Source organism: Callithrix jacchus, chromosome 15, assembly GCF_049354715.1.
Source record: "Callithrix jacchus isolate 240 chromosome 15, calJac240_pri, whole genome shotgun sequence".
NCBI classification, from domain to species: Eukaryota; Metazoa; Chordata; class Mammalia; order Primates; family Cebidae; genus Callithrix; species Callithrix jacchus.
This window is the reverse complement of record NC_133516.1, coordinates 15,044,315-15,063,106: the sequence shown is the minus strand read 5'-3', so window position 1 is coordinate 15,063,106 and position 18,792 is coordinate 15,044,315. Positions and strand designations below refer to the sequence as shown.

Below are 18,792 nucleotides of genomic sequence, written 5' to 3'. Positions count from 1 at the left end.
GAGTCTCTGTGTGGAATGACGAATTCCTCTCCCCTGAATTCTAAAATGGTAACTTTGCTTGGTGCTGCAGCTGCGAACGTCTGGCGCCAAGCGACCCAATCCTGGTCGGGGCTTCGCTGGATGGAGAAGTGAGGGTGAGAGGGATAGGGGAAAGAATCACGCCTCGGGGGAAAGAATCACGCCTCGGGGAAAAGTCGGGAGAGCGGCGAGAAGGGAAGTAACAGCGGCTTCTCCTGGCCTCGGCCCCTTTAAGTGCTTCACTGACTCAGCTAAGCTTCCCCCTCAGGTCGCGTTTTTTATGAATGAAAAACGTCCTTACATTCATTATATAAACAAGCCTATGCTGATTGGCCAATGGCCCCCGGTGCATAAATTATGTAAAACAGACCCCTGAGTGGGGTGGAGAGAGATGCACCGTTGGCCAATGGAGGCCGGAGTTGATGGGGCGGCTGGGCTGGATTTGCCCGCAGTCAGGGTAAACAAGAGGTGATGGACAGCCGCGGGAACGGCCTCGGGCCAATGGGAACGAGGCTGGGCTAGGGCCGCGGGCCAATGGCGGCGGGCGGAGCTGCGGACTGCGGGGGGCCGGGCCAGCGCTCCAGCCTGGTTGGCAGCTGCGGCGCAGAGTCCAGCCGCTGGTGCGCGGAGCGGTTCACAGTCTTCGGAGCGGTTCGGCACAGCCTTTCGCCCAAGAGCCCAGGCCCGGTGCGCGCGTGCGTGAGCGCGCCTGCGCCGCCGGGGCCGCTGCAAGGGGAGGAGAGCGGCCGCCTCAGGTGAGTGGGCTCTGCGGGGGAAGGGGGAAAATCGGAAGGGGCGTCCGGCCACGGGTCCAAAAGGCCCAGCCAGCGAGAGTCCACGGGCTGATTCAGAATCCCCAAAGTCGGGGTGCAGTACGTGTGGGGTGGTCCCCCCTCGAGTTGACCGCCCCCTCCCCCCGAGGCCCGGTCCCGTTTGATGCCTGTGAGGCGTCGGGCGGGTACGGCTAACGGTTCCGGAGCGCGGGGCGAGCGGCTTTCCGCACGTCGTGGGGGAGGCGCCCCGGAGCGCGGGTGCGGGGGCTCCCGGGTGGATGGGGGATCGCGGAGCTGCGAGGCTCTCACCGTCTCTGGAGATTCGAGAGCCCCGAGGGGACTTGGAGGCTCGCGAGAAGAGACGCTCGGCGGAGCTCCGCAGTTGGGAGGAGGGGGCGGGAAGCAGTTTGAGGGGCACGTCGGAGAGGCGCTGCCCCCCCCAGAGCACCGGGAGGGGTAAATGACACAGGCAAGTGCAGCCTGCGGGGGCGAGGGTCGACCAGGAACTTACGCAGGCCTTGCAAGTTTCAGGTGGTGGAAAGTGGACGTCCAGTCGCCCTGCTGCCACCCCAGCAGGCTGAGGGCTGCGCGGCGACTCCCGAGAGAATCAGGGCGCACCGGAACAGCGGCCTGGGGATGGTGGGGATAACACGGGTGTGGAGGGGGTCGCACAGAAAGATACTGGAGCCTCGCGGTTCTGGCCACATTTTCAGAGGGTGGAGAAAACTCGCGGGGGGTGGGGAACCGAACTCCTGGTCGAGGAGGGGTGCCTAGGAGAGATGTTGGGGGTGGGGGTGGATTGGAAGCGGATGGTAGCGCCTGGCGCCGCACCTCGTTTTTATGAATGTGGGTGACTTTATGAATGAAGCGGGTTTCTTTCGTTGGCTCGCTTCTCCCTGCGGCTTTTTTTTTTTTCTTCCCTTTTTGTGAATGAAGCATTGAGCTTTCTTCCTAAAACGCTGGGGTGAGGGGCCTGCGTCGGAGGCTGGGCGTGCGTTGGAAGTGGGGGCGGGGGCGCAGCTGAAGGAGTTTTCATGAATGGGGAAGGCTGGGAATTGGGTGGAAGTGTGTCTTGTTTTGTGAATGGGGCCCAGCGCGAGAGATCCAGTTACAGCCTCTACCTGATGTGGCGGCCGCGGCTCGCTCTCCCATTCATAAAACCGGGCCCGCTGCGCGCCACAGGGGAGGGGCCTGGATCGCGCCGCTGCGCGGTGCTAAAGTTTTCCTGGGGGCGCCCGGGGCGCGGGTGGTGGGGGTGCAGAGGAAGTGGTTTAAACTCCTGGATGAACTCGAGGCTTTCCTTCAGGCTTTAAAAAAAAATTGTGCTTGGAATACAATTTTTCTAGCCCTGGAATGTCTCTTTTTGGTTCGTTTATGGCAGTTTATTTCTTTTAAATTTTTAGAAGATTTTTTTGTTCTTCCCGGTGAAGTATTTCATCAGGAGACTGAAAAATATCTCCCCCTCTTGTCTCCTACTCATTGTCCCTTTGCCCCCAACAGACGTTTACAAAATGTCTAAGGCCACGATTTAATCTAACAGATTTTGATAATCGACAGAGCACCGTCTTTCATGCCCCTCAACTCACTGATGAGGTTTCTCAGATTTGTATAAGGTTTGGTGACATTTGAGAGAGGCATTATTCTGAATGTTTCTTGTGCTGCTTGGACGGGCACGCAGGCAGGCTGGTGCAAGTGTTTTTCTACAAAGTTATGAACTGTGTGATATTTTACTCCTCTCTTTCCTTTGACTTTGAAAATACCTGATTACTTGGGCCAAAGTGCTGAGGAGGAGGCTGGCTGTGAAGGGTTTCCTTGTATCCTGCTCATTTATGAAAAATTTGATATGCTATACACAGTGTGAAAAACATATTGAATGGAATTGCCCACTGGGGGGAAAGTTTCCTGTTTAAAATTTGTATATGTTAAACCAAAGAAATTAACCTTTTAAGCAGTTTAAAGCTGGAGTGAGTGAAATTAATGTTTTCCCACATTTTGTTGACTTAGCGGTGTTATTTGGAGAATAAAAGTGTTTAGGAAGATGGTACTTTCCTAAAATTGTTACTTTATTCCACCCACATTAGGAGAAGTTTTCTCTCTTCTGACCCCAGCCTTTTTCCCCAGACTCAACACTTACCAGTCCTGAAATGAGTTTCATTTCATTTGGGGTGGGGGGGAGGTTAAACTTTTAAAACCTGAGTTTTTAAAGACCTTTGGTAGAGATGTATTGTAAACACGTGCAATGGAATTAGTTTTTTAAATCCATTACTTCTCATAGACGTTTTATTCTTTTAGAAGTTGGAGATGTCACAAATATCTCTGTAAGCAGCCGGAGAGATATTTGTGACATTACAAGATGCCACATCTATTTAGACTTCTTTTAAATAAAGAGTTTTGTGTGAAGATAAGTATACCTCTGATCAATTTATTCCAGGAACTATATATAGTGTTTTAATACTGACCTACAAAATGCTTTTAGAAACAACATGTATGTCAAATCTTTAATTGCGAATAATTTGGAATACTTAAACCCAGTTTCTCTGCTTCCTGACACTATGCTGTCAAAAATTAAGTCATCTCTTTTTTTAAAACTCTACTATAAATGCCCTGGAAGATGTGAGAGAATCTTGAAATCACCCTTTTATAATGAGAACAAGGTTTTTTTGGTTTTTGTTTTTTGGTAAAGGACAGACGGTAGCAAATCTATATTTTAATGATTTTAAAAAAGAAAGAAATGATGACTGGATAAATGGATTTGGCACTAGGTACATCATGCACCTCTGATACCATTAATCAAGCCCAGCATTGGTCTGTAAAGCTTACACCTTAAGTAGGTTTTAAGTACTTCACAGAAGGGTAATAATTTTGCACATGCCCTAAAGGAAAAGCAGTCTAAAATTGTTTCATTTCTTTTTCCCCCATCTTAGTTAAAATCTCCCAAATTCATATTACAGGAGGATCCCTTTTCCCCCAGAAATTACTCAATGCTGAAACCTCTCAAAGTGATATTAGAGACGTTGAAAGCGCCATGGATGGGTTTTATGATCAGCAAGTCCCTTTTATGGTCCCAGGGGTAAGTTTCTGCGGCTTTTGGTTTGTTTTGTCCTCCCTCTTCAATATGAGTCATCCCGCTGTTGGTTTAGTGAGTCGACCCCCTTTGGACCTCTTCACTACACTTGAGTCTTCACTGTCTGTTGGCCTCTTACAGAAATCTCGATCTGAGGAATGTAGAGGGCGGCCTGTGATTGACAGAAAGAGGAAGTTTTTGGACACAGATCTGGCTCACGATTCTGAAGGTAGTAAAGCTTTCCCTGCCTGTGAGTGACTGTAGCATGTAGGTTCTTCCCTGTCTCCTCCCTAGCAGAAGAAGTCTCTTCATTCTGGGGTCTTCTGTTTTTGATTTCAGAGTTGTTTCAGGATCTCAGTCAACTTCAAGAGGCTTGGTTAGCTGAAGGCAAGTTTCATGGATGTCCTATTTTCCATATAAAACATTTTACTGTGCTTTTTAATAAAACTTAAAGGTCTAAAATAAAAATCTATTTTCCAGCACAAGTTCCTGATGATGAACAGTTTGTCCCAGATTTTCAGTCTGATAACTGTAAGTACCTTTCTGGTGATGGCACATTTGTTCTGAAATTGTTTGGTCTTGGATCATCCATGTCTAGAATGTGCTTTTTTCAGCTATGAACAGATTTAGACAGTGGTATGCATTTAGTTTCTTCTAATGATTCAGAGTTAACCCTGGAAACTTCTGTTTTATTTCTTATTAAAATTATTTCTAAAGTGTTCTACTCTGTTGTAGGTTAGACTTACTGAACATAATTTTATCCTAAATTTCATTTTACCATAAGAATATTACAAAGCTGGCCGGGTGCAAACCATGCCTGTAATCCCAGCACTTTGGGAGGCTGAGGCAGGTGGATCACTTGAGGGTCAGGAGTTCAAGACCAGCCTGGCCAACATAGTGAAACCTCATCTCTACTAAGAATACAAAAATTGGCCGGGGGCGGTGGCGGACACCTGTATTCCAATAAACTTCTCTGGAGGCTGAGGCAGGAGAATCACTTAAACCCAGGAGGTGGAGGTTGCAGTGAGCCAAGATCGTGCTCTACTACACTCCAGCCTGGGTGACAGAGCAAGATTCTGTCTCAAAAAACAAAAACAAACAACGGAATATTGCAAACCTTTAAGCACAAAATTATAAATTAACATAATATATGTGATGTTGGATCAAGCATCTATTAATCAGACATTGTTTTATAGCTTTTTAAAATTTGTTTTATAAATTAAGTCCTTGACATAAATCATGAACCTGACATTTCTCTTTCTCTTAAAGGTGCAGAAAATAGTTAATGGAAAACTCCATTTAACTTTGGCTTCATCCAACACGTTGTCAATTTTGTCTCTACTCCTAAGCTGACAAGGGGTGGTCCCAGGGTGGCCCGATTTACTCTTATTTTTCATGTAGTTGCTGTGGCTTTGCTGTTCAGAGAAACTTTTTCTTAAAATGGCCACTAAGTGCTCATTACTGGAGATAATAAAATGCAGTGGGAACCTCAAAAGATGGCTTTCAGCACTGGCAGGGGCATGGTTGGCTCTGCCCTGATCTTTGGGGGCTGTCCTCAACAGGTTTGGGAGCTTTTATGGTCTAGGCGGAGCTATCAAGGACAAAGCTGGCTGATGAAATTTGAGCAGCACAGGGCTGCTCTAGAGAGCATTAGTCACTGGCGAATGAGCAGGTTTAAGAGAGGCCTGGAGAAAATGCTGCCTCTCTTGAGAGTTGCATCATAGAGAAATTCATGTCTGTTAGTCATAGTTTATAATAGCAAGCACCTGAGCCATGCAAGGACTCAATTTCTCATTTTGGACCAACAGACTCTTCCCAGCTTTGTTTTATCTCTGGGTAGGTGGGTGTATGTGTGTAAAAATGCCACTGGAGAGAGAGTATCTTAGGTCTCTCTCTAAGTAAAAAGCTGGGTATTCCAAATCTTTTAAATATAAGAACAGAGGTACCAGCTAAACATTCCTTAATGATAGGCCTCATGTCCAAGGCACAATGCCATGAAACTGTAAAAGGGAATAAACTGTAACACACAGATGCATGGTTACCTTAGCTTTGTCACAGCTTGCTGCCGATGTGTTCTAGAAGAGAGTAAATGCATGTTAATTATTGCCCTTTGATTGCTTTCAAGTGATTGGGAAGCTTGCCACTGAAAGACTAAATAAAGATAACCCAAAGTGTGTGTGTGTGTGTGTGTGTGTGTGTGTGTGTGTGTGTGTGTGTGTTTGCAAGATGAAAGACAGGGTTTGTAATCCAACTTTGTTCTGTGTTGACAATTTGGCCCAGCCTTTCCAGTTCTTGCTCAAAGCAGCATAAACTGCAGTCTGTTTGGGAGGTGGCTTTCTTGGCAGAGGTTCTTTGAAATGCTTTTATGACACTTTTGTTTGTTTCTCTGTAACCCAAAAGAGTCAAAAGGGAGATGAGATGGCTGCATTCAAATTGATTGCATGTGCTGAAGCAAGGGTATGTTCTTTGTCAGCAAGCACGATTTATATTTGGAGAGATATTTATCTGTGGGGTTAGGCTAAAATGAAGAAATCAATCAATGTGTTTGGCTCTTTAGAAATCATTTCTGCTCAGCAACTAGAATGTGCTATGTTCTCTAATTAAAATTCCGTACCATCAATGGAGGTACTTTGGGAGATGTCTGCTTACCAAGTATGACATGTTTTTTTTTTACTTTGCTTACTTTTTGTTTTAACTTCCTAAGTTGAGCCTTTCTATCTTCTAAGGATAAAAGAGATGGTTGACTAACCTTGAAAAGTTCTTCTAAGGATTCTTTCCCCTGACTTTATTTCCTGAGGTAGAGCTTGTTGAAGGGATAGATTAAATGGAATGCCTAGCCTAAGAGGCTGGGCAAGAACAGAGATGTGGGTGGTGCATCTTTGAGCCATTCATTCTTGCTGTTAGGTTTGCCTGCAGCTCAGACTGACAGCAGAAGCACGGGGAGGAGCTGGCAGAGCCCCCAGCTGGCTGCAAGCATGCACTTCTCTATCAGCACTTTCCACAGCCTTAAGCTCAGGACCAGCTTCACTCCAGTCATTTTCTGGAAGAGCCTGTGATTTTTTCAGGGAAGGGAAAAAACTCATTCAAATTTAATGAAACGTTATGAGTTGGTTTGACTCAATAAATGAATGAATATAAGCCAAACTTAGATTTGCCAGCGGAAAGCAAACCTTTTTCCTACAGTATCAAAAACATTTTTAACAAAAAAAAAAATTTTTTAAGACAGAGTTTTGCTCCTGTTGCCCAGGCTGGAGTGCAATGGCTCAATCTCAGCTCATTCACTGCGACCTCCACCTTCTGGGTTCAAGCAATTCTCGCTCACCCTCCTGAGTAGCTGGGATTACAGGCTCCTGCCACCATACCCGGCTAATTTTTGTATTTTTAGTAGAGACAGGGTTTCACCGTGTTGGCCAGGCTGGTCTCGAACTCTTGACTTTTGCCCACCTTAGCCTCGCAAAGTGGTGGGATTACAGGCATCATGCCCAGCCTGTAACAGGTGGTCTTACCAGTGGCCACTGGTAATCAGACTTTCCTATTAATGATGATTTGATAATTTTCCATTGTATATATGTGAGTTTACTGTATACATGAAAGAAATACTAAGAAATGTAGGTAATATTTTTATTTTGGAATGTCAGTTTTAAAGATTATGGCTTTTTTTTTCTCTAGACAATAAAAGTTCAGCTTTTAAAGAGATTATATTTTCTAAGTTTCTCAGAATTGGGTTTCCTGCCCATAGGGATACATCCTTAAGTCTGATTTGAGTGAATGAAACCATTGCTTTTATATCTTACAGAAATGCGCAGCTTACTTCCAGCTGTACAGATTTCACCTCTGCCTCACAAATATAGATATCAGTAAAACATGGAAACTCTTAAAGGTCAAATTCAAGGGAATAGAAACCTATAGATCATGGGATTCTACCAGTGTGCCTCATTGTCCCTTGGTCCTAAGAGGTAACCCTGAAGATCTCAGATAGCTTGGGTTGGATGTCCTTGGTAGACAGTCTTGCCCAGCCCACTCCTTTCACAGCAATTTCCAAATAGCTGGAGAGACTGACCAGTAGTGGGAACAAATGGGAAGGGTTAGGTGAAATAAGAAAAAGATTTATGTAATAATATTCTTCAAGAAGCTCTCAAAGCTATACAGCCAGGGAGTAGTGGCATGTTAAAGTATATTAAGGACTTTCTATCATTTCAGTTACCTAGAGATGGTGTTCAGGAAAGCATCAGAAAGACCTCTGACTGTCCAGTTCAACACTCAGTTCTTTTCCTTCTATGATCCTGAGAAAGTTAATCAATACCTTGATGCTTTGAGTTTTTCCATCTAGAATTTGGAAAAGAGAGAGCAATTATAAAACAAAAAAATTATTAAAACTGACATATTTAGGCTCACACTCTGTAACCCCAGCACTTCGGGAGGCCAAGTTGGAAGGATCATTTGAGCCAAGGAGCTCGAGATTGCAGTTGCAGTGAACAGTGATCATATCACTGTACCCCAGCCTAGGCAGCAGAGCAAGACCCTATCACTAAAAAGCAAATAAACAAACAAAAAACAACTGCCCTGTTTCCTAGAAGACACCTTAGTATGTATACAGATAGAACTGTGTACATAGGTCCTATGTATTTATAAAGAAGTGTTTGTACATGTGTATATATGTATGAAAGTGTGTATGTAGCTAAATGTGTACCTTAACACAGAGCTACTAAGCCAGGGAATCTGGGTCAGTGCATAGATGTGTGTACATCTTTACTACACATTTTCATAGAGCTCACTATGCCATGGATAAGATTGGAACTCAGAGTGTTTCAAGGTGGGGTAAGATGATGTGTTCCATTCATTTTTCTGAACTGATTGCTTGGGTACTTAAGAGTATATTACTAGATTTTAGCATATATAAATAGCAGTTTCTTAAATACACATTTCACTTCTGATTCTTAATCTCACTTATTTCAGTTATGATATTGTAAATATATACCTGTTAGCATCTTGAGTAACTAAGATATCTATTTTATGCTGAGGAGAGAGCATGATACAAATCTTATTTCAAAATCATGGCCTCCATACCAAATTAGCCTAAAGAATTGTTTTAAGATCCAAATGACCCCATTTTCCCCTCAAAGTGCTCGTTTTAGATCTGTGTTTCAAAAAGAATGGAACAACGGGAGGAAGTACAAGTAATTTCCTAAGGACTAGCTAATTAACTGATAAAATCGACTTTTCATAAATACATTGCAATAGATGGCTGGGGAAATAGAATGAACTGTTATGACAGCCCTGGAGCCTAAAACACATTGATCTTAATCCTGTTTCACGATGAGGTTATTCAGCAGGATTTCTTCATTAATGTGTGAGGTTAGTATAGCAGAGGCAGCGCCTTTCTTTCGGAGCGGGTACATCATTTTGGTCTTTGGTCGTAGGTGTCATGTAGCAGAATACCACATTTTCTTGCTTGGGCCACCTCTATTCAAAAGGATGGTCCTAAAGTCTTTTTGACTGGCAAGGTAAGAAGGAAAACAGTGGGCACTTTAAGAGGTTTGAGGGAAAATAAGGCCATTGGTTTATACTTTGAGGAGTCAGTAGTTCTGAAGGTAGAAAAGAATGCTGAAGAAAGCAGGAGGAAAACATGGGAGAGAGATTCTTGCACTCCAAGTTTTACAGTGTTACTTTCAGTCTCTGTTAGGTAGCCTGGTACCTTACTGTTGGGAGAGTGCTCAGTGATTTGAAATCCTTCCTGTTTAAATAGCCTCGAAGGTTCTTAGACTCCATAATTTTAAGGACCCAAGATCTCCAAGACCTACAGTACCCATTTATCTAAAGGAGCTGTCTGTTTTACAAAATCTGCTTTCATCTACCTTTAATTCAGTTAGGCCTATTCAAAACTGAATTTTTCTCTTACTCTTCTGTGTCTCTTTGCTCTTAGTCGTCTTAACAAAACCCAGTAGGCTTCCCAGTCCTTTGTATTTGGTGAGAAAGGCTTGGAATGGGGAGTTATATCTGTGTCAAGATCACTTATGTAGGTGCCAGAAGTAACAAAATTCTGGCGTCGATCAATAAATTACCATGTATCCCCTCCTCTTCAGCATTCTTCAGTTTTATAAGAGTAAGACATGGGTAGTATAATGAAGCTGAAAATGTGTGCTGTCTCCCATTTCTACCAGCTAGTAGTATCATTGTTTTAATTTCAGCCCCAGAAAAAATGCTCCTTGATGTTGGGGTGGGGTGTGTGATTCTCTGCTGAGAAACTGTTCCGTCCACACATTTCTTGGGTTTTAGTGGTGGTAAAGTACATCCAGCCTCAGAGGCTGACAGCCCCCCTCTCGGGCATACGGCTGCCCTTGAGGCAGCTTGGGCCCCATCTGTGCCCTGGCACACAGTGCTTCTCCACTTGGAATCCAAGGAGCTCAGAGGCTTGTCATGTTGCAGCTCCCAGCTCTTGGACAAGTGCCAGGCATGCTGATGCCATTACCGGATTAGGTTGCTTTTTTAAAAATTCATTTTGTGAACTCATCAAGCTGATTTAACAGAGGCTTTGGTCGTCAGTTTCTATCACTGTCCTATCCCTCTAGGCTTGTCTTAAAGGAGTGGCAAGATACCAGGCCCCTAGTATGTGCCCGCACTAGTTATAGTGGATTTGTATAAATTATAACCATGATGTAAGTACACCTTTAGGCCTGGCAGGCAAATGACAGTGGGCTAGCAACTTAGATGTTAAAGGGAAAAGAATTCCACAGTAAGAGGACTCTGCATAGAAAATAAAGGGGGCTCCCTTGTTTAAAGGAAAGAAGCATCTAAAGGAAAATTGAAGCAGAGTGCAAGATTCCAGCGAGCAGGATAAGATCTAGCTATTAAGAGGCCAGAAGTTTGAGGCTGATCTGAACAGCCGAGGCATGGAATGGGGAATCTGTGGTCAGAAGGACTTCAGAGAAATGCTTCCAGTGGCACTGAGTTCGCTGGAGGGGATGTGAGGGCAGGCAGTGAGAAGTAGACATGAGACATCTGAAAACAGCCAAATATGTGATGAAAAAAAGGGAACAGCCATGAGCTCAACTGTATCTCCTGGGTTTGCTTTTCATAAAGAGGTATGCTTTTCCTTGAAATAAAGTCTGGTTGTCAGACCGGCTCCATCAGCTTTCCCTCAGGGTGATTATTGAAGGTTTGGAAAAAAATATTTAAGAAACGAAACCAGTTTTTTGCCTTGTACTTTGCAAAGTCTTGGTGTACATTTTACCCTCCAACCTTAGATCTCCACCTTCTTCCCTTTTGATGTCTCACAGCATTCAGGAGGATATTCTCAACTCTTCAGGCTGGATCCAAAGCCAAAAAAGGAACTGTGAAATTGTTGTAATAGGTAGCTCGTCCCCTTCTCCTCTGCAGCCAGAAAATATAGTGTCTCCAGAGCCATTCTCCCCTAGGGAGGAAGCCAGGTGGCTCCCGATGTAGCTACCAGCAGTGAAAGGGAAAGAAAGTCTGGAGAGGCAGGCTTCCAGAGAAAGCTGTCCCCCCTAATGCAAACCAGCTCACCCTGGGGCAGGAGAAATACCGCTGAAGTCTGTTTCTCTCAGCTGGTAGCTACAGTCAGGGTCTGAACCCAGCTGCACAAGATAGTTTTTCTTTTGCCTTTCCCCTTTTACCAGAGGGCACTTTGTGACCTTACTTGTAGCCGACTTTTGCACGCCCTTGCAGATTTCCAAGGGTCTTGGCCATTTCAATCCTAGGAAGGGCGCACAGCAGGCCAGAGCCCCTGCCGTGTCTGAATTTCTTACATAAACACAGTGTACCGAGCGAGCAAGCGTCCCTGCGGCGACAGCTGGGCGCTGAGCACTATTAGGTCTGCCCCAGCTAGCAGAGCTGCAGGTTCCCCCTCTTGCCTGAATGGAGCATTCCAAATTGGTTGTGAATGGAGGGCGGGGCTCACTTGCAGACTTTTTCAATGAATAACCAGACCCCATTGTGCAGCCTGTGGAAAAACAACCAACTCAAACAACACTGGGACTGTTAGAAATATGCTTGTGATTGGCAGCTTGGAGAGCCTCCAAAATTAGTTTCCTTTGGCTTCCCTGCTGCTCCCTGCTCTCCAAGCCTGGGCTTAATGGGGTTTGAGTTTTCTTGTAAGTGCTGACTTTAACCCTTAAACTGCCGGGCTGATGGTCTGGGATTATGGGGAAGAGCTGCTGCTGACCCACAAAGCCAGTGAACCCCATTCCCCTTACTTTGTCTCTTATTTTAGACTGTAGCTGTCCAAAGGGAGTGATAATAGAGGAGAGGGTGGTTTAGCTTCCCCTGGAGAGGGAGGTGTTGAGACTTGATCTGAGGCTGTTACCCTTTTATCTCCTTTCCGTGGGGTTGTGGCTTTAGCTCCCCGTTGAGGATTCCTGCCTGCTCTTCCCCTCTGACCTCCCCTCCATCCAGGCCTTAACAACCCAGGTGTTTGCCTGCCACGACACAGACACTTACTGCTTAGGCTTACAATTTTAACACGAGAGAGACGAAGTTTTAGTTTTTCTACTCCTTTGCCTTTTCTCCTGTTTAATTTTCCACTGTGGTCAGATAAGTATGCTTTTTTTAAATGACTGTACTCAAACTTTTCTACTGAGCAATGGGGGAACCTCACTGTGGCTGCAACCCTTCCACTGCACACTAATCAAATGTATTGCCTCCAAAAATGAGAATCTTTGGAAGTACCAGAAAAACCCAGCCTCTGAGCAGTCCCCAAACCAAAGTAGCCTCATCGTGCCAAAATCAGGCCTGGTTTTAAGTGTGCACATGCCTCAAAATATCATCCACCCTCGATTGATTGATTCATTGATTCGTTGGCCAAGGGGGTGAGGGGGATGGTCTTGCTGTCTTGCCCGGGCTGGTCTGGAACTCCTGACCTCAAGCAATCCTCCTCCCACATAGCTGAGATTACAGGTTCGAGCCACCACACCCAACTGCTTCCACACTTAAACATCCTCCAACATCTTACCCAGCAGCTCACAGACACACTCCCAAGAAAGCCCTGGGACGTAGGATGAGCATAAACAGGTCAATCAGTTAAAAGGCAAAAACAAAATTTGATAGTAATGATCCAGAGCAACTTCCTTGGGATTTTAAAGAGCTCCTCTTAGTTCCTTCTCTTCATCCTCACAACCTTAATATGGCAGTTTGCACTTGTGTTTTGCTTCAGGAATTTTTTCCCCTTGTTATAAATCGGTCTTGCAAGCATGCCTTCCCTCTCCTATTAAAAAAAGAACAGGCCTGGGCAGATTGTCCTTTTGTGAGAGAGTTTGAAACCTCTCAGGAGGTAACCCTAGATATCAGCTGTGGAGGAGGATGCTGATACGTGTGCTTCTCCAGAGGGGCTGAAAAGGACTTCGCTTACATAAACACTTTTCAGCTGAGTGCCTGGAAATGCTTTGTAATGGCCTGCAAGAGCACTTAATGAGGGTCTTTTATACTTTTCCCATAGAAAAGGTAGAAAAGAAGAGGGGGGATGTCTCTTCCACATGGTCACCCACAGTAAAGGCCAGATCCTGGAGCCTACTCCAGATTTCCTCATCTGAATTTTAATAGAGAATAATTGAGGAGGGATAACTTTGCTGTGCTGTGCTGAGGCATATCTTGACTCAGAAAATTTCTGCTTCTCCTCAACTCCCTCTTCATATTTTTCTTACCCAGCAGCCATGGAATTTTATTTCTTCTGGAAGAAGGTGAAAACAGCATAGGGTTTGAGATATTCAGTATTTTGACAAATAATCATCATAGTCCCTGCTTCCCAATTTTTATTCCTATTGAAACAGGAAACAAATCATGTTTCTTAGGCTCTAAGTGTCTCCAAAAGCAAAGAAGCTGTCTGTCACGTGTTTCTTTATGTCCGCCTTGTCCACAGTGCCTGCTCTGCACACTGGACACCTGGCAAGGACAGCCTGCACACCACCGCATTCTCTACCGCATGCCCTTCCCACCCCAGCTGCCCCAGCCTCCAGCTGGTGGAGAGTAACTCTGTAAAGGGTCTCAATCAAACCCAGAATTCTGAGAGTCCTTGGGATGACCTTCTGGATAAATAGAACAAAAACTAGTGAGGGCTATTTCTCATTTTCTGTTTCCTCTTTTAAACACATACACTAGCCAAGTGTTGCTAGGCTGCATTTAGACTTTGAGCAGCTAATGCTATGTTTCCCAGTAAGACTGCATGTGCTAGGGAGCAAGTCACAGTTTAGGCACCCTTGACGTACTTGCCGAGTTTCTGCTTTTAGGAGAAGTGGGGCTATACATAGAAGGGCATAGTTCTGGGGGAAGAAACTCATTTCTCTAGGGTTTGGATTTTCTCCTGTCAGATTTTAAGGATGAATTTTCAAATTGAAATTAAAGATAAGATTTTGCACAGTACTTAAATCCTATTTCAAGTACTGTTAACATTTCACTTTAGTGCCAGTGTAGATGAGAATTATGTAAGTTGGGAGTAAATTATAGAAGGAATGTTAAAGCTTAAGGTTTAGTTTTGTGATTTTTCTCCTTTCAGGAAAAATGTCCTGTTTCCCCTTATCCTGATTGCATGATCCACTGTGAGCAGCCCTTCATGGTAAAATCCACTGTGGTTGATGTAAGGTCACAGTAGAGGAAACCACCCTGTCATCTCTGATAACACTGGAGTTGGGAGGACAGGGGTTTCCTTAGACCTCTTTCTCAATCTTGAAAATAAAACCAATAGTTATCTATCGTATTTCTACAGGTTGAATATTAAAATTCCTTGAACAGCTAGATGCCTGAGGAAAGTAGTAAAACACTGATTAAAATAATGCTTAGATCCCCCTTTGGTGTAATCAGGCCAGTCCCTCACTTTTTTTTTTTTTTTTTTTTTTTTTTTGAGACAGAGTTTCACTCTTGTTGCCCAGGCTGGAGTGCAATGGGACAATCTCGGCTCAGTGCAACCTCCACCTCCCGGGTTCAAGCGATTCTCCTGCCTCAGCCTCCCAAGTAGCTGGGATTGCAGACATGTGCCACCACGCCCAGTTAATTTTGTATTGTTAGTAGAGACAGGGTTTCTCCATGTTGGTCAGGCTGATCTCGAACTCCTGACCTCAAGTGATCCGCCCGCCTCGGCCTGCCAAAGTGCTGGGATTACAGGCGTGAGCCACCATGCCCAGCCCCAGGCCCTCACATATTTTTCCTGCTGTTCTCTTAAGCATGAAAGTAACCAACACTCCAGCTCTGTGGCTATAGGTCTAAAAGAGCCCAGCTATGCTAGTCAGGAGGGGGCAGTGCATTAGAAATCAGAAGAACCTCTTGTTTTTACCTTGACTCTCATGGAGTCAGCTCTGTACTCAAAAGTATTTTACTTGACTGTTAAATGCTTTCGTTTCTCCACATCCCACAAGTTCTGAGATGCAACACTCTTATGCAATCAGAAATATCCTGTACAAAATATTTTTAATGGAAGAGCCCCATATCTACTAATACATGAGCCTTACCTCAATCAAAGTTGGTCCAGTTCTTTTCTAATCTCCTTTTCTGACCTTTAATTTTTAACACTTATATTCATGGCATCTAGGTTTCCATTTTCAGAGTTCTGAAGCAACAGTCCTAAATTGTTAGGCTAAATGAGCCCTTTGAAGAAAAGGAACTGTACAAATCCAAGCTGTTTCAAGAAAAACGCTGAAGTTAGAAAGAATATGAACTTAAAGGAAGTAAATCTGAAACTAGTTCATTTGGGTCAAAAAATTTCTCTACTACGATTGGCATTCAGTTTTCTTCATTGCTTGATAACAGAGGTTTTCTGTTTGGAAATGACAGTCTGAAAGAGGCAATTTTGTCCCAAGAATAAGGTACAGCTATTCAGTGATAGATAATCGTTCTTACCCACAGGTCACCATCTGTGAATCAGGTCATTCCTGACTAAATACTTTACACCCAAGGATGGAAGTCTCTCCTCCCATCCATGACCACTTCTTTTGGTAGGAGGAGCAGAGACAAAACATTAATAGAAAGAATTTCTTTCCTTGTATTTTAGCCAGAGTTAGAATAGAAACCATTTCAAACCACCCATGTCATTCACTATTAGAAGTGAAGAAAGAACAAGACCAGTATCCCAAAAGCCAGCCCTCCTACTTGATGACCAAAGGCATGACCTGCCAACTTCTCTACGCTGGCAAACTTGCTAATGCCCCATAGGTCACCCGTGATACGCTTTTACTCTGAAGCCCTGCAACAGGCGCCCGTTGCCTTGAGCTCTTTCCTGGGCCTTCTCAGCCTTTGGAGAGTGGGAGCAGCTTTCAGCCTCCTGCAGCAGAAAAGACAGACGGCGTTGAGGACCCTATATACTCTTCCTAGCCAAAGCTATCGCCCCACCCATCTTTCTCCCTGTCTGTCCTTGAGGACCTGGGTGTCATCTTAGACCCAATCCATCACATGTCTTCTCTCTGGAAGGAGTCAAGAGGTAGGGCAAGTCTTGAGCTCCCCCTGGAGTTTGGAGTGCTCTCCACTCTGGCCGATCAGCCTGAGTTGTACTGTCCAACCTGTTGGTTACAATTATGTGTTAGACAGTAACCTCCCAAATTTACTTTCACGGGCAAAATTTAGTTTTTCGTCTTTTAACCTATTGTATTCAGTTGGTGATTTGATTTCGAGATGCCACGTGCTGGTTCCACTGTCTAGCTGCTACCATTACTGTAAGCGACCATGGGAAATGGGGGAGGGGAGGGAAGAAATTGCTGAACCTTGCAGTCATTGAGCCAGGCTTAGCAGAAGCAAACTTTAAACCACCTTCCCTCCCCCGCAGGTCATATGAAGTCACTAAATAATATAAACCTTATAGTTCAAATAATAAGACTTTTAACAGTGTGAGAATGCTCCCAACTAAAGCCCTTTTCTGTAAAGTGTAACCTTCTTGTCAAGTCATTCCTCCTTCCCACAAAGAAATTAAAATTCCGTTGTAAGTATAAAATCACCATTTTCATGTTTCCTTGCTTTTACCCATAGCCAGACAAGCTTTGTTCTGGGGTCTACTAGAAGCTACAACCTGGGGGCCACCTAAGCTGGAATTGCTGATGTGCTTCGGCACCCTCAAGCTGGATCTCTCCATTGTTGAATCTGTTCTTTATCTCATATAGACCACATTCCAGGGAGCAATAAGGGCACAAAATATCATAACACCAGCCTTATACAAACACTTGACTCTCCAGAACTCTGCCCGATCTTGTCTTCAAAGCATCAATTCTATATACAGCCAGCGTTGCCCCAGAGAAAGCAATGTTCTACAAGCACAATACATGATGTGTGTCACAACCTAGACCCATGTTACTATTATCTGCTCGAGCGCATAGCAGAGACTTAGGGTTATCTGAGGTAAACAAGAAATGGAGGAGAGGGAGGGGATGGCCTCATGGTTTTAACTGCTTCACGGCAGTAGTTCTGTCATCTGTTTTAAAACCCAGGTTTGAGGCTGGGTACAGTGGCTCAAGCCTGTAATACCAACACTTTGAGGGGCTGAGACTAGAGCATTACTTGAGGCCAGGAGATTGAGAGCAGCCTGGGCAACATAGACCCCATCTCTATTTAAAAAAAAACAAACAAACAACTGGTGGTGGCATGTGCCTGTGGTCCCACCTACTCAAGAGGCTGTGGTAAGAAGATCACTTGAACCCAGAAGTTTGGGACTGTAGAGAGCTATGATTGCGCCATTGCATTCTAGCCTGGGTGCAAGACCCTGTCTTTAAAAAAACAAACAAAATGAAAAAGATAAAATGAAACCCAGGTGGGGGAAAGTTTATCAGTAACTCTCAATTCCTGTATTCTGGGAGAAATTCCACTACCTTTGCAGGCAACCTCTTAGAGATGTTTCAGATACCATTCTCTGCTAATGCTATTTATACATTTTCAAAGTTGGTTCCATTTTTTTCTAAGCTCCTTTTCTTCCCTTTAGTTTCTGTTATATTCAAGACCTTTGGATTTCCATTTTCAGAATTCTAGAGTAATCTTTCAGTGTTCTTAATAATTGTGTTTCCACCACCACACTTACAAACTGAAAGTGGGCTCTCTGGAGATAGTCTCTACACTATCTTTCACGCAAGGTGCCTAGCATTTTTTAACATGGCACTCACCAACAAAATTTGTCAGCTTGCATTTCAAAAATCTTCCCAAAAAGGTCTTGGCAGTGGAATTTCCAGACAGTTGATATAACCTCATCTATTCTCACGGGCAAGAAAGGTGTCTCCTTCCCTCACTTCTTTTCCCACTGTGGTAAGACCTGGCTCTAATTTCACTGGCTATTATTTCATCCTGGTATTTCTAGCCATTTTCATGCAAGGCCATCAAAATTTCAGAAACCTGAATCTGGATCTTAGGTTGGTCCTATTCCTATACAAATGTGACCCTAAACCTATTTATTCAATCTGTCTTTCCCTGACATAGTCCATGTCAGGATAATAAGTTCAAAGCCTTTTATTTTAAGCTGATTGTATTACCCCAAGTTTCTAGGTCTAAATCAGGAAGAATAGAGTGGTTTTGTTGTCCACACGCCAATTCCTGAAGCCTCTCTTCTGCTGACTATAGTTTTTTCCCACTGCATGGGAGAAATCTGATTCCTGAAGCCAAATGTTCCAGGAACTAGCTTTACCACTCCCTAATTTGGCTCTTGCGCTATTTATTGTACAGAAGATGGTAATTGGCCTTATAGGAAGGGCTTCTATTCTCTAACTGTTCATTGATGAATTCTGCTACCTCATGGTTGATCCGATACCCTGGAGCCCTGAAATATACCACAAGGGTGACAGTCAGTCCTTTGGTTCTTGCTGAGAAATAGGACAAATAGAAAAAGTGCCCTGGAGTCATAAACATTATAACCACCTTCTACCACCATGATTAATCACTAATCTAAAGCCTGAATACTACAGCTGTGCCAGTCCTGAAGCTATCTTTCCCTGTACCTGCTAATAGCAAAGCCTATGCCAAAGCATA

At 44.2% G+C, this 18,792-nt stretch overlaps 1 protein-coding gene across 3 annotated transcripts in view; it reads left to right on the top strand.

The window, feature by feature from the left end:
- The window catches only part of ETV5 (ETS variant transcription factor 5), a 66,012-nt gene that overhangs the window by 998 nt on the left and 46,222 nt on the right, over nt 1-18,792 (top strand). Inside the window, exons 1-5 of one of the 3 annotated variants that reach the window (XM_008981351.5) lie at nt 624-773; nt 3,743-3,861; nt 3,997-4,084; nt 4,195-4,242; nt 4,336-4,386. In XM_008981351.5, the coding sequence (XP_008979599.1) occupies nt 3,817-3,861; nt 3,997-4,084; nt 4,195-4,242; nt 4,336-4,386 (232 nt within the window). In that variant the 5' untranslated portion in view covers nt 624-773; nt 3,743-3,816. Of the gene's footprint in view, nt 1-623; nt 774-1,040; nt 1,261-3,742; nt 3,862-3,996; nt 4,085-4,194; nt 4,243-4,335; nt 4,387-18,792 lie in introns of those variants that run through there. The other 2 variants (XM_035274689.3, XM_017964741.4) reach the window with 2 other exon arrangements.